Source organism: Mytilus trossulus, chromosome 2 (assembly GCF_036588685.1).
Source record: "Mytilus trossulus isolate FHL-02 chromosome 2, PNRI_Mtr1.1.1.hap1, whole genome shotgun sequence".
Classification (NCBI taxonomy): domain Eukaryota; kingdom Metazoa; phylum Mollusca; class Bivalvia; order Mytilida; family Mytilidae; genus Mytilus; species Mytilus trossulus.
In genome coordinates, this window is record NC_086374.1 from 64,042,268 (window position 1) to 64,058,362 (window position 16,095).

Below are 16,095 nucleotides of genomic sequence, written 5' to 3' on the forward strand. Positions count from 1 at the left end.
ATTTAAGTATTTCCTTTATTTATTTGTACTGTATTCATGCCATGTAATGTTGTCATTGAAGCGGTATATTTAACATTGCCAGTAAAAACGCGAGATTTGGCTATCCACAAAACCAGGTTAAACCCACTATGTGTTCTTAAACTTTCCTGTACCAAGTCAGGAAAATGGCAGTTGGTAAATTATAGTTAGTTTCTATCATGGTATGTATGTTGCTTGTCGTTTGTTTTTTCTTGCACATGAGTGTTTCTGTTGTTTCTTTGTTTTCCTCTCATTGGATTTTTTTCTATTATTGTTGATGTGGTTTCCTCGGTTTTAGATTGTAACCCGGATTTGTGTTCTCTCAATTGATTTATGCTTTTTGAACATGTACAGATTTGAAAATTTCTTATATGTTACCACCAATCACAAAATGATAGCCATTCTTTTCAGAAGTACCCGAGCAACTGAAATGTGACACAAATACTTTTTGGACAAACTGACAGACTAGTCCAGTCAAACTAAGATTTAACCTCAAACTTATTGCAACAGAAAATATTTTAGTTCTAATCTATAGTACTATGCCCTTTATATACACAGAAAAAAAGTCCCATAAAATCTAACTTGAGGAAAACTCAAAATCAGCATTTTTATTGGAAGGGGAGATAACTCTTGCAAAAAAAAGTATTTTTTGGTCAGTTTTTTGTTATTTTTCTTGAAATTTATGTAAGGTATGATACTTTGACGGGGTTATAAGTTTGTATTTGAGTAAGTTTTATAATCTTATGCTTATGAAATGTACAAAACCGAATTGTTGTGGGTAGTTTTATTTTTTTGTGCATTTTTCATTTTAAGAAATTGCAAATTTGAAGCTATATGTGACCATTTTGAAAAAATAATTTGAAAATTTGGTATTGTTTATATCTGTATATTATATTTTTTCAGCAACTTTTATATATAAAGAAACTTTAAACCATAAAAAGAAGAATGCATGCTTAATTATTTTTTGTAAAATTTGAGATTCTTTACATTGACATGTTGAAAAATTCAATAAATGGTCAACTAATGAATTACGAAATCTAGATTAAAGCTTGATAAAAGATATGAAAACACCTTTAGAGTTGTTTTTTATACTATAAAGACCGCTTAAATATCAAAAATCAATGCATTCTGATGAGTAGAAGCGGTAGAGTTATAATTTTGCATAATTTTTTCTTGATATTTTTGCCCTTTTTGCAAGAGTTATCTCCCTTTTCAATGCAAATCTCCATAGGAATTTTAAATGGTGATTTTTTTAGTCTTCCTCAAGTTAGATTTTATGGGACTTTTTTCTGTGTATATTTGGGGTGTAATGCTAAAGATTAAAACTTAAAAATCTTCTGTTGCAAATACTTTCGGGTTAGGGTCAAATTTGTGCTAGATTGACTGGACTAGACAGAGAAAAAGACTTGTGAGCGGAATGCAATATAGTCCCAAATTTGTAGTGTTATAGGAATATAACAGAACAACAAGCCATCTTTACTGAATTTGAAATATTATGTTCTCCACCTTCATCTAACAACTAATTATAAAAAAAAGTTTATTGAGAAAGAATGATAGATTTTTAGTACTTTCTAGATACATTCAATCTGAATGATTCAATCTACTGCCAGGTCTGGGTAATCTTATAGAAAATTGCTTTTGAGATGACGACAGAAAGTTGAAAGAAGAGTCTGCTGTTAGATTACAACAGATGAAACCTTAACAAAGTCGTGTTCTCTCTATCTATCAAATATGCAAATCAGATGAATTTAACAAGGAAAACAATTATATCCCCAAAACAGTTATTTAATTTCCAACCTACACTGCTATTTCTTCTTTTTCTTTATCTTAATAAAGTGAATGATATGTTGGTAAAGATAAACATTTTTATTTTTTGTGGCTTGTTTATAAATAAAAATACATAGATAAAAAAATACCACTCATACAAATATTTGGCGTGATTATATAGCATTGGGATCAGGTCTTTGTCCAAAGTATCCAGTGAATGTCTGTTGTGTTGGAGCGTTTAAGACAATCAGCGAATTAATGTCTATGGTATGTTTCCTCACTTGATATGGTGGTTGTTGAGTGGTTGGCATATAGGCAGTATCTATTGCGCATGTCTCAAAGCAGAATCGGAAATTTTTGGTGCAAGTTTTATAGCAAAGTTCGTCTTCGTCAGCGTCAGTCGTTCTCTCTTTAGATTCACAGCGTCCGATTTTACAATTATAGTATTCATCACCACATATATTCCTACAGGATGATATTGCAGCCAACACAATGGGACTTATTGTTCTTTCGTATAACTGGAAAGTTTGTTGTTGTGAGTAGGATGTGTTGATGGTTATGGCTATAAGAGAGAGCCAGAGTATTGATCGTACCATTTTCTAAAAAAAAAAGAAAATACAGTCCATTATTTTTTTTAAATGAATAGCCTGTTATGTATTAGTTATACTGCAAAGTTTGTTCAAGACTACTTGACCCAAATCTCCATACTTTTCAATGATGGCTTTCTGTCATATTTAATTTTTCTGTTAAATAAAAAAAATCCGAAAAAAACATTTCTCTTAATAATGAGGAGACAACTCTTCACAGATAAAATGGCGTAGGTTTTACAACTATATAGGTCACCGTCCGACTGATAAAACCATGTTGTCAAGACTAGTTCGTAACTACAGATGTATATCTACAATAACCAAGAAACGTTCTGACTAAGCATACATGCAAAAAAAACCTGTGTTTTTCCAAGCACACATTCATATAGTTAAGCATTAATTGTTTGTGCTTTTGATACATACGCAGCTTGTTTCCCGATCTTTGTCCAATATTTACATGTTTTGCTGAATAAATAAAGAGAAATGCCCAGATGTAGATTAATGTTTCTTACATGTACAATGCGACAGTCTTATCTCACATGTAATCATTCCAATAGGTCACCTTGGTCACCCTGGAGATATGTCAACAAGTCCATGGAAAGAGAAACAGGTTAAAACCATTTGTATATTACTTGGAGGATAACAAAATATAGTTGGAATATCCGAATGATTCAAAGTGTTTTTATTTTATCGCATACATATATTTTATTTCTTTAAGCTTTATCTCATGCTCGTTTTTTTCTAACTGTATCATAGTATCTGAAGAGAAGTGTAACATACAGCATGCCATATAATATAAAGATAAGGAGTTATGAGATGATTGCCTATGAGACAGCTATAAAAAAAAACGTTCAAATGAAGTGGATGTTAGCAATTATAGGCAACTGTAAGGCCTTCAATAATGAGAAAAAAACCAAACACAAGGTCGGCTTTAAAGGCTGCGACATGAAATTGGAGATTGTTTTACATAGAACGGTGAAGTTTTTGTACCGATTCTTAAGGGAAAAAAAGTTAAACATATAAGCTATTTAAAAGGGAGAATATTGAAGGTTCTGTCTATTAACTATTGAAGGTTCTGTCTATAAACTATTGAAGGTTCTGTCTATAAACTGCAAAGTAACCATTCGGTCAAGAATAAATGAAATATTCCCGCAGTATCTTTTAAAACTGGGCAATTAGTTTTGCCATAGGTGCTTCTGATATGGAACCATCTCTTAAAGGTTTTTTTTACTCTGAATTCTCATACATATGTATACCTTGGCTTTTCTTACAAAAGGAAAATGTCGATTTATGCAATTCATAGAGTAGTTTTAAAATTCTTTGAAAAATCTCATCAATTTTAATATGTTACATTATAGTGAACATCATTACTTTTGTTGTAATTAATATATAGATGAAGAAAAAATCCTCTATATACCCGCGTATCTAGTGTGATTGATTTTTTTGCAATAGGTATTGAAGTTCTTCAAGGTAAGTTGACAGGAATGAGAACCTCACAATTACAACAACTACGGGGATAATGGTAAGATAAAAGGAACAGAAATTTTGTCGTGCAACAAGCCACCAACAGATCCTTTAATAGTTGTTCTAATGGTTTTTTTATGTCCAAAGAGCGTGTCTTCTACTAACATGATACATCAAATTTACTTTATTCATTCTGACCGGGCGTGACTTCGTATTTATTCATCTGGCTCAGCTAAATTGACGCCACTCTTTAGAATGATTTTTTCTACGCAGATGAGAGAAGTCCATGTAACCATATTTCCATAGCCATTTTACCCTTGTGGCGTATATTCATTGTATAATTATGGAGGTGATAGCAGAAATTCAAAAACAATCCAGATAAGCAGACAAGTCAACCAACCAAACGCAAAAGCAAAAGCAGATGTATAAAGAAGCTTTTTTTGAGAAAAAAATATTTTCTAATTATTATCGTAATCATATTATATATACAGAGTACCAAAAGTTTTCACTTTTAATAAAATTAGAAATATAAATATCTTGCACAAATATTTAATAACCTCTAGCACTAGATATTAACTTTTAATGCGGTAATTAAACGGACTTTTGGTAAAATGATAACTAAAATCACATTCAAATCTGATTCTAATCCCGTAACGAGTGATTTCTATGTAATATTTAATATTTTATTTCTGGTTAATACGATTCTGTCTTAATTCCTCTAATAATATTTTTATTTTATTTCTGCAGAATTAGAAAGAAGATTTGATTTTAACTTTATGGAACAACGACCCTTCAAACATATAATATATCACTCACTTATCTTGCTATAGAATTCAAAGAACAAAGATGACTTATGGGGTAAGTGTTATATAACAACATACCATGTTTGAGGAAAATCTTTGATAAAAGAGGAGCGAAAGATGCCAGACGAACAGTCAAACTCATAAATCGAAATTATACTGACAACGCCATGGCTAAAAAAATTTAAAGACAAACAGACAAATAATAGATACAACATAGCAAACTAAAGAATAAGCAACAAAAAAACACCCACCAAAAACTTGGTGTTATCTTAGGTGCTCCGGAAGGGTGAGCAGATCCAGATCCACATGTTGCACCCATCGTGTTGCTCGTGTCTTTACAAACTCGGTAAATATACAAAGAGGACCCCCATGAAAATCGCTTCAGAAAAAACCGTTCAAGATGTCGTTTTGACCTTATTTTGCTATCTAATTGCTGCATCGTCTTCTTTCATGCATACTTCAAGTTTAAGATTTTTGACATTGTTCGAAAATCAAGATTTTGATTACTTCCAGCTAGCCATTGAAACATACAGTAATATGAAAATAAAGTCATGTGGTTGTCTTATTACTGTTTCTACTTTTTTATGTCTTAATCTGTTTCGTATATGTATTTAACAAGTAAAGCAAATAATTTGATAATAAGTTTACTTCTTACAATGAATAATCCTTATCTAATTTGCAATCGCAAATACAAAAAAGAAAATCTGAGCTACGCCAACAAAAAGTAAAATAAAAAACATACTGAACTCCGATGAAAATTCAAAAAGGAAAGTCCCTATTCAAATGACAAAATCAAAAGATCAAACGAAACGTTACAGTAATTTTCTAAGATAGAAAATGATGGATTAAACCTGGTTTTATATCTAGCTAAACCTCTCCCTTCACTACATTTATTGAGTGCACAAACATAATATTGAGGATATTGAATTGAGTACAAAATTGACCCGTTCCTCTGAATTTATTATAAAAAGTCTTTAAATCTTTACTAAAACCGAAATGTTGCTTCATATGTGTACGCCGAGGTTCTATCAAATGTACATGTCTAGTCATTTTTTGGGCCTTTATACCTTGCTGTTGGGTGTGAGCCAATGCTCCGTTTTGAAGGCCGTACTTTCACACATAATGGTTGTCTTTTTACAAATTGGGACTTGGATTGAGAATTGTCACATTGACACTCATGCATACCACATCTTCCTATATCTCCTTAACATGTGATCTCAATGTATAGGTGGCCCAACACTGTAATTTGGCAGGTTTCTAAAAATCTTTAAAATAAGGCAACATTAGTATACCGCTGTTCAATAGTCGTCAATCGATCAAGCGAAAATAAATCCAGGTTACAGACTAAAACTGAGGAAAATACATACATTTTTAGAGGAATACTGATCCAAAATGAATAAGAGGGACATTATAAATCAAAGCCAAAATTTCAGATACAGATATATATGTCTTTATGGTATATTTTTCTTGGTTTACCACTACAAGGAACGCAGAACATTAAACATTTGAAAGCCATGGGTTTATACGTCTACATAGAAAAGTGCACAAAAAGAATTATAGGCAAATTCATCTAAGGAAAACTTTGCCTGATATTTCTTCTTTCGTTGCTTTGGGAAAAGTTGCCCGTAGACGCCGGGTAATCCTTATTGCTATATATGAAATGGATTGATCTATAATAAAAAGGATATGGAAAATCCATGCTGGCCATGACAAAAGAGCCGTACAATCTCAGCCAAAAACACAAAAAGCAAACGAACAGCTCTTTTATTGCAGTTTTTCATCTGTTTTAAACTGAATATGCTATTTCATCAATTTTTTTCTTTATTTCATTAACATTATTATTTAGTTTATATTTTTACATTAAGTAGACTTAATTATTTTAGTTTATAAATTGCACTTTTTCATTGTTTTAGACAGTTGGCATTTCTGGTTGCATAACATTGAATTGAAATCTAATGTTTGTCACAGAACGACATGACTTCAAACGTTAGTCTGTCTTGTCAACAAAACAACTATCAGCAAAACATTTACACTCTACACATGTATATGACAGTTCAAAATTTGTATGATAAATACTATCCAATTAAAAGAATGGATACGCGTAAACAAAATCAGAAAAACTTTTAATTTACATTTATAAAGTAATATAATATTTATCAAGTTGGATGTATAAGTAGAAAATCTTAGAGATAAAGGTAAATGGATTTCTTTTTAAATATGATGAATTCTTAGATAGTTAATACTAAAATAATGATTTATTCATTATTAACACATTTAAATTTTAAATAGCTCGTCAGTTTGTTTTAAAATATTGGGATAATATTCATTGCATAAGTTAACCGGTAATACCTAAGAAATATGTCATTTTTAAATGAAACAAATGTTCACATTGGGGACCATTTTAATTGCATACTTAATTAGTAGTTCTCTAATTGACAATACCCATTATCAAAACTTAATCTTATCAGTATAGATTTGACACATTTAATCTGATCAAGACGATGTATTAGATACTCTGAAATAATATAAATTTTAACATTATATTGTTGTAATGTATATTTTTCAATGAAATAAAACGTGAGATACAATACGAGCTGAATTATAAAATTAAAAATTTGTGAACAAAAAAGCGCAAAAAAATGAAACGTATGTAACTTGTAAGATTTAATGTTTATTATGATTATTTTTGCGCAATCGAGAAACTAAAACAATTTTAGTCATTTCAGTTTCGAATCTATTCAGGTATTTTCTTGTTTAAGAACTACAGTAATAATTTTTGTATTTCATATATTATCTTTTATCATAATATATAAAGCTGTTCTATAAGCCCATTCCTGTGCGAATTAGATGTTATTTTAAATCACTAAGCTTAAAAGGAATATTTTTAAAAATCTATGCTAACTTGTTCCTAAATCCAAACGACTTTTTCAATTTGATATTAAAGAATACATCACCTTTGTATTTCTACATATTTAAATAACATAACGGTAAAAGACTAGATTAAGATAACTATAATACCATTTAATCCTAACCCTGATCGCCTACTGTTAAGATTAGATGGTCAGTTCGCGTGAGACGTTATGTTGCATCAATGTATCGACACAGGAAATATCAAAAATATGAACCGGTAAGACTCAGTTTAAAAAAAATGAAATATTTAGACTTTATAGTATAGGATACGAAAAAAAGGTCAAATCTACACTATGTATATTTTTTCAAACACATGTTATTTTGCAAAGATATAGGTATTCATATCTTGTTCACATACAAAAAACTCCAAGCAAAGCTAATCCAGAATTATAACATTAATCTCAGCGATCATATATATATATCATACTTTTTTTTATTAAATTTTATTAACTTGATAGCCTATAGAAATTTGTATACATTCTTCAATGTTAAAAAGAAAAACTGTTACGACAAGTGAGCTGATGGTTTATTTTTTTGTTTTCACAATGCTACTAATATCATTTAATAATTCTTAAAACTGTTGCAAAATATACAGTAACAGAAACATCAACTTATTCTCAAGCAAAAACTGGAAGAAAGGGATACATTGGTTAAAACCCCCTTAATGCTACGTATACCTCATTGATAGAAATACATTGTATATAGAAAATTTGTAGGTATTTTTTTTCACATTCATAATGCAGGATTGTTTATTTTAAAAATAATTGAAATTATTGCAAACGGTATTTTGTTTTAGGGAATGTCTTGGGTTACATTTGGAAGTCCTCTTTGGAGAAAAGACACAGTACAAACAACTATCAAATCACTTCCATCCATCGATGAAATGAAGCGAATGGAAAAAAGTTTTGTAAATGATGCAGTAAAAACACACAAACATCACAGTTCAAGACGTACAAATATTATACCACATTATGACGCAATGGAAGATAGATTCGCCATGTCATATTTCAAATCACCATTAACGCAAGCCATCATAGACCGAACATTAGCTATTAAGGTAAGCAACAAAAGGCTGTTTGTTTCATACGCGAAGACCAATTGCAATAGGTTGTCTCATTGGCAACCGTACCACATCTCTTTATTTTTTATATACAATATTAATCAGGCAGACGGCAATATTTTTTTCTAAAGCACGAGAAGAATAAGCCTTTTTAAGTTCAAACGATACTCAAGGTTTAAGTACGCTTGCGTTTGTTGTTGCAGAATAGGTTTTCTAGTAAACCTATTTATAGCATTCACAAAAGCAATGTTTAACTTCCTATAAAACCCCAAGCGCGTTCTGATGCTATTCACAACACCCTACACATTATACACTATGCTATTCATATAAACCCTACACATTATACACTATGCTATTCATATAAACCCTACACATTATACACTATGCTATTCATATAAACCCTACACATTATACACTATGCTATTCATATAAACCGTAAACACACTACATGAAGGAGGGATATATATATATAGGACCTGTATCGGGACTTCGGGATCGGGTGTTTTTAAGGTCGTGATTTCGAGATTGACCCTTTCGGGATCCGGGATTTTTTTCTTCTTCGAATTTCGGGACCTCGGGATTTCGTGTTTTTAATCCAGGGATTTCGGGATCTGGTGTTTTAAGCCCGGGATTTCGGGATCAGGACCCCTCCTATCCCCCCCCCCCCATGAAGCTATACATGCTCTCTAGTTCTACGATGTTATTCATAAAACCCTGTATAAACCCTGCGATACCATTTATACTGTTGTTTTCATCACATTTTTAAACCAATTTTACTGGATTTTTTTTCTCACAAAATGTTTATAAATACATTCTTACACATTTGAATATAGAAATTGTGTGCATGCCGTTAAACAGATATAAAAGGGTCAAATGGAATGCAGTCCTATATTAATATTGAAATACATATCCGTCTAAAGTAATATAAAATACATGCCCGTCATAAGTAATCTAGAATATTTCTATGATAAGCGAAACGTCCAGATTTTCAAAATTTAAGGTTAAACGACGAACTCCCGGTGATAATCTTTTAGGATAATCGAGGATTATCGACAGGGGTTAGAACGAGTTTGATCTGAAATTGATCTTCAGGTATTTATAAAATATATCCTTTATCAATTCAAAATAAACAAGTGGATTTTGGTAGAAGCTTGAAAGTGTTAGAGGTGTAAATAAATCAATTGAAAAGTCAGCCGGTGTTTGTATAAGAATAAAAACATGTAAACACAGAATCAAACGCGATATATTTTAACAACTTGTAGTTAAACACGATATATTGGTCTGAACGATTTTTTGATTCAAGATGATCTGTGTAATGTTTTCGTTTGTCAAAGTAACCAACATTCAAACAAATAAACGCTATTAAAATTGGGATTTTCAAACTTGCCAAAAGCAAAAAATGGTATGGGATCATGCGAGACTACGCAATGATGCATAATTATAATATTACTTAAAATAATGAACTTGTTGATAAGACCTGACCTAAACATTCAGTAAAATACTGTTAATTCATAGTCTTTTCATAAATTTCTCTTGATATCTTCACGTCAAATTATAATATCAATGTTTTTTTACTGTTTCAAATGTCATGCTTTCTAACACTTTCCTTTTTTCTCTCTCAAATATTTGATCTCGATCGTACCCGAGACAGTTGTTTCAAAAACAAAAAAGTCAGGTCGTCAGGGTATGGTATCAATGATTTTTAAAAACATAAAATTTTATATTTACACATACATTTTGTATATGTACTACATTGCAGGATTTCTATTATAATCTATTGAAAACGTTCGTTTTTTTTTATCTTGAATGTCCCCATGGTATCTCCTACATGTATCTCTTTTTTGTTGTCTCATCAACGATGAGGGAATGCGCTAAATAAAAGACATTTTGTCATAATAATATAATTCACGAGACATGCGAGAATCTCGGAATATCGAACTGTACTACCATACACCAAGAAACGGAAACAGAAAATTGAACTTAATTGCGTGAGGGAATTGAAATTAACATGTATAGTAGTATAATAATTAAGTGCATTATAAATGAATATAATTATATATGATATGATAAAACCTGGTAAATAGATGTTGATATTAAAAATGAAAATAGAATAATCTGTACTAAAAACCATTTAATTTTCAAGGAGATTTGAAACAAGAAATATTACTTTCATTTAAGAGTTGATGGTGTTTACATAAACAGCATTGGCAAGATTTTTATAATTTTGATATGAAATAAAAAAAAAATCAGACTTTTCAATGTCAACTCGATTAAAGTTACACGTAAAAGGTTTTAAACTTTCACTCAAAAGTACTTTATCAATTTACAGTTACACGCAAAAGGTTTCAAAATTCACTCGAAAGTTTAAATCAGCAATTTACAGGGTGAAATACAGAATGTTTACCATTAAAGTGGTTCGAACTTACATAAGACACAAACTAGCTATTCAATTTTGACGGTTCGTGTGGCATTCATTTATCATTAAGAAGTAAAGGGTTTTTGTACTTTTTTTGCGCAGTCATACAGTTTTGTGTTATGAACTTTTCCATCATAGAATGTATGCATAATAACATGACTGACATACAGAAATTGACAGTGAGGGTTGATTGAGGATCTACATTTGTGACAAAAGAGGAGATCTCAATTTTATCACTACGTTGACTTTTTTTTTACGTAGCAACAATCCGACAGCACCTGCATATTTTTGAATATACCCCTCACATGCATGCAGTTTGTATAAGTTATCAAGGGATAGTTTTTTACTGTCACGATATTGTTGATAGAAAGTTGCTTCTTCCATTATCTAGATCAGCAAAAACACATATAAATAAGAGACACATGTAGATTTCGTAAACCTTATTCTCGACCGATTGGCAATTCCTAAACGTTGTTTTCGCTCGCTAAATAATAAAATGTCATTTCCAGACTTGTTAGTAGCGGTGGAAAAAAAAACCCACCAGTAACGAAAAATAATTAACTTTCTTCAATAATCGTCTAAGCCAGTTGTTTCATTTTGAAATTGTCCAAAAACAAGATAATACGGGTTTATATAGGCACTATATAGAAACCTATAGAAAACAATGTTAGCCTAGAATAATTCTGTGCCATAGAAACGTACATTATAATATTTTAGAAGGCGTAAAACGAGTATTCGGACTAACTAACAGATATACGCGAAACCAAAAGTTGGGTAGCAAATTTTTAGTCGGAAAACAATATGAAACATCAGAAATAATCGGATATATTTATGAATCAATTTAAAACTTTAGCTACTAGTATTACGTACAGTACTATTATGGACTTTAACACATTTAAACGGTTACAATTTATTTAATCTCTGATAGATAACGATATACACTTTGATTACGATCTTTAACAATAGTTCCAGTCAGATTTGAATCTTGTTACATTTTAACTATAACCAAAGGAACATAATGGACAAAATACAATGAGGTTTATTAAATAATTTATAATATATTATTTTAATGTCATATTAATTGCAAAATAAAAGGTAAAATATTCAAAACGCTAACAAAACGTCATGATATTATACACACATTTACTTATTTCCAAGTTAATAGAAGAACCGACTGAAAAAAAAACCCACTTTGGTTAATATATTTACAAACACTACAAATCAATGCTACATCTACGTCACTCTAATGATAGGCTTTTAATCGTCGCGTCTTTTCTTCTCAGTATACACCGTTTCTGTATTGAATATGTGACTAGGATTGTTTGTGGGATTTTCTCTCTGTGTTGAGGATCCATTGGTGGGATTCTGCTTTTTGGTCGAGTTGTTGTCTCTTTGACATTTCCCATTTCTATTCTCAATTTCATTTGATCGAAAATTTTGTAATTTGTACAAAACTAAAGCTACATGTACTGCTCCTGAAGTCAGAGTTGTCCTTAGTGCGTTCAATTTGGATATTGTACCTTAAATTTGAGTATAAATGTCCCCAAGTATTTGTATATTTGGCATCTCGAACTCCTGGCCTGGAGCGTTCCTCTTGAGGATAAAACGTACGAAACAAGAACAAAATTTAACAGTTCGTTTTACTTTTACTTAACAACATACATGTACTTTAACTCTGCAGAGATCTCAAGGATATGATATTTTAACAAGTACATACACTCAAGTAAATTGTTCTTTATGACAGCATCATATTGATAATGTACAAGAAGTTAATCTGCATTAAAATCATATAACTTGTTTAATACAAATGTCAAGAACTTTGAATAGAAAGGTCGTGTATGTTTTAAAGTACTAGCAACTGTATATAAATAGGAAATTTATGTAAAACAATAGAGGCATGTCATTCCGGAGTTAAGAGGGAAAAATCAAAGCAATTTATTAATTTTAGTTGATCATACTTGATAGAGTATTTGATTAAGTACCCAGAGAAGACGGTTATATTGACGAAGACTATTTGGTATGACTAGTAGGAGGTGTGGGTGAACCTCAATTAAACAGAACGCTACATATCTGTGTCATTATTATATTGCTAGGTAGCCGTATAGATGTTTAACGATGACTTGGATTATGACCAATCTCTGATTTAATTATGATCTTGATAAATTAAAATGACAGCCTCAGAAAAAACGTAATAAATTGAACAAATAGGACTGACGTTTTGTTATCTTCTCTTAATCATCGCTTGTGTCAATGTAAATGTTGACATTACATGTTTTTAAATAATTTTTCCATTTATTATGATATGATGAGTTGAATGAAAAAAAACAGTTTTATTATACCATTACTATGACTTTAAATGTTTGGAAAACTTTTAATAATGATAAACCTTGCACTCAGGAATACTATATTGAACAAATAACTGAAATATATGGGCAGTCTCTAACGGGACAAGTCCAGGAGGCTATCAGTATGTATCAGGTTAGACAAACTTGTATAACGGAATGCATGCATAGAGTTTTAGTCAAATGGTATACTATATTTGTTTAAGTCGCAATAATAGGAAAAGAGTAACACATGGTGACTTTAATTTACATAATTCGACAACAGTCATGTAAAATGCTCGAAAGCAACCGTTTCAAAAATTTAACCGTTTTTTATTTCTATTCATGTATTTTTATTTTTCAGGAAATCAAAAACAAGAATGACATAGATATGAGAAAAAATATCAACAAACTTAGTTTCCGGCAACGATGCAAAGCAACCCCAACAGTGGATGAAATACGACAGCGCGAGAAACAATACGTTAATGACGCCATTATTACAGAAAAGAAGCGCACAAAATACAAAGACATTATACCTGTATACGACGCCTCTCATGACGATCATTGTAAAGCATATTTTAATCGACCTGATGTAAAACGTCTTGTAACCAAAACATGTTCACCTAGAAAACCTTTATATAGAATATAAAATTAGTGTAACTAGTCATTTAGTACATATCCATATGAAGCTATGAAGAATAACTGTCTCAAAGTCTAAATAATTTAGTATAGGCATATTTGAACGTAGAACAATTGTCAAATTGTGAGAAAACCTTGCTTTTAATTTCCTTGAACTGAACATATCAAGTATGGATGTCTATTTCTTATTTTCGTTTCATTTTGTGGTAAATAAAACACGAGTTATCTCTCTTACATTCGTTAGAAATAGACGCTACTTTGATATCTTTCGTAAACTCGAGTTTTATATCGGTAAGACAGTAATTATGTATATTCAGACATTAGATTTAAGACCAGTCGACATTTCTGCGTATCGCAAAAGTTTTATACAACTGTAGAAACAACTAAATGTATAAAAAGGTTCCGCAAAATTTGTTGCCGGTTTTGTAATTTTATACCAGTCATATAATCATAGAGACAGAATTATTGTAAAGTTTGTTTGTCTGAAAGTTGAAATTATTTAGTTTTTGTGATTATCATAACTTCAAAGCAAATATGGCGGAAGTAGGGCAGATATATTTCAACAATTCCTTTAGCTTTTTATCATTCTTCCAACACATAATCAAACTGGCAGTGAGTGTACTAAATATTGTAGTCTTGAGAGACTTTTTCGCATTGTAACATATTTTTTTCATGAAAGTGCTGATTTTTTGTTTTCACTATTAGAGATTTGTATGATAAGATCAGAATTCTGTAAATTAATACATTGTATCTATATGTTCACGATTATATTATATAAATAGATATTCATAAGTTTAACTTCTTTTGTTGTTTGGAAATTGGTCTTGTTAACAAACTGAGTTGCGATTAGTGTGCGTGACTGCGATATACATGGTGCGTTTTATAACGCATAGAGTAGGATGGAGAGTTGTCTCATTGGCACTCATACCACATCTTCTCATTTCTATTTTCATTACAATGTATGGACGACAAAACCGAACTATCTCTAAACTATCACGATAGCATAATGAAATGATGAGGTGTGGTATAATTGGTAATGATAAGACTAACCACCAGAGTCCAGATGACGTGAATTCAAGCTATTATAGGTCCACCGTATGACCCTCCAACAATAGGCAGAACACATACCGTAAAGTAAGGCCAATTTTAACTGTTCAAAATAACATTTGCAATTCTGTAAAATGATGACAGGAAGAATATCTCGAGCTCTGGACAGTAGTTTCTTTCTTGGATATATTTGCCGCCTTTTCCCTGAAATGAGCCGCCGTACACCGTATATACGATGTTGAGTTTGCGACGATAATAGCCATTCTTGCATATTATAAAATCGTCCTGAACATGCATGCAATATTTGCCTCTGAACGTTAAAACGGACATAATGTATTTTAAAGATTGACAAGTGAGATCTCATACACATTAAACACATCTCCAGTGAGTTTAAAAACGGAGAAACTTATTGTTTTAAGTGTTGCCCATTGTGCTTTTTTATTAGTGAGCTTTTCTCATCACTTGGCGTCCGTCGTCCGTCGTCCGTCGTCTGTCGTCTGTCGTCCGTCGTCCGTCGTCCGGCGTTAACTTTTACAAAAATCTTCTTCTCTGAAACTACTGGGCCAAATTTAACCAAACTTGGCCACAATCATCATTGATGTATTTAGTTAAAAATTTGTGTTTTTTACCCGGCCAACCAACCAAGATGGCCGCCATGGCTAAAAAAAGAACATAGGGGTAAAATGCAGTTTTGGCTTATAACTCAAAAACCAAAGCATTTAGAGCAAATATGACACAGCGTAAAATTGTTTATCAGGTCAAGATCTATCTGCCCTGAAATTTTCAGATGAATCAGACAACCCATTGTTGGGTTGCTGCCCCTAAATTTGGTAATTTAAAGGAAATTTTACTGTTTTTGGTTATTATCTTGAATATTATTATAGATGGAGATAAACTGTAAACAGCAATAATGTTCTGCAAAGTAAGATTTACAAACAAGTCAACATGACCAAAATGGTCAGTTGACCCCTTTAGGAGTTATTGCCCTTTATAGTCAATTTTTAACCATTTTTCGTAAATCTTCATGATCTTTTACAAAAATCTTCTCCTCTGAAACTACCGG

General features: G+C 31.3%; 1 protein-coding gene across 3 annotated transcripts; it reads left to right on the plus strand.

Moving 5' to 3' along the window:
- Positions 1 to 4,583: 4,583 nt before the first annotated feature.
- Positions 4,584 to 14,737, plus strand: LOC134707767 (uncharacterized). Of its 3 annotated transcripts, none has more exons than XM_063567807.1 (3): positions 4,584 to 4,694; positions 8,346 to 8,606; positions 13,711 to 14,737. In XM_063567807.1, exons 1-3 carry the CDS (start codon positions 4,683 to 4,685, stop codon positions 13,993 to 13,995), a joined length of 558 nt encoding a protein of 185 aa, XP_063423877.1. In that variant the 5' UTR covers positions 4,584 to 4,682; the 3' UTR covers positions 13,996 to 14,737. The 3 variants fall into 3 exon arrangements, with proteins under 3 accessions (XP_063423877.1, XP_063423878.1, XP_063423876.1); XM_063567808.1 differs by lacking the exon at positions 4,584 to 4,694 and adding an exon at positions 6,722 to 6,834 and having other exon boundaries at positions 13,711 to 14,732; XM_063567806.1 differs by lacking the exon at positions 4,584 to 4,694 and adding an exon at positions 7,587 to 7,766.
- The last annotated feature ends 1,358 nt before the right edge of the window (positions 14,738 to 16,095 follow it).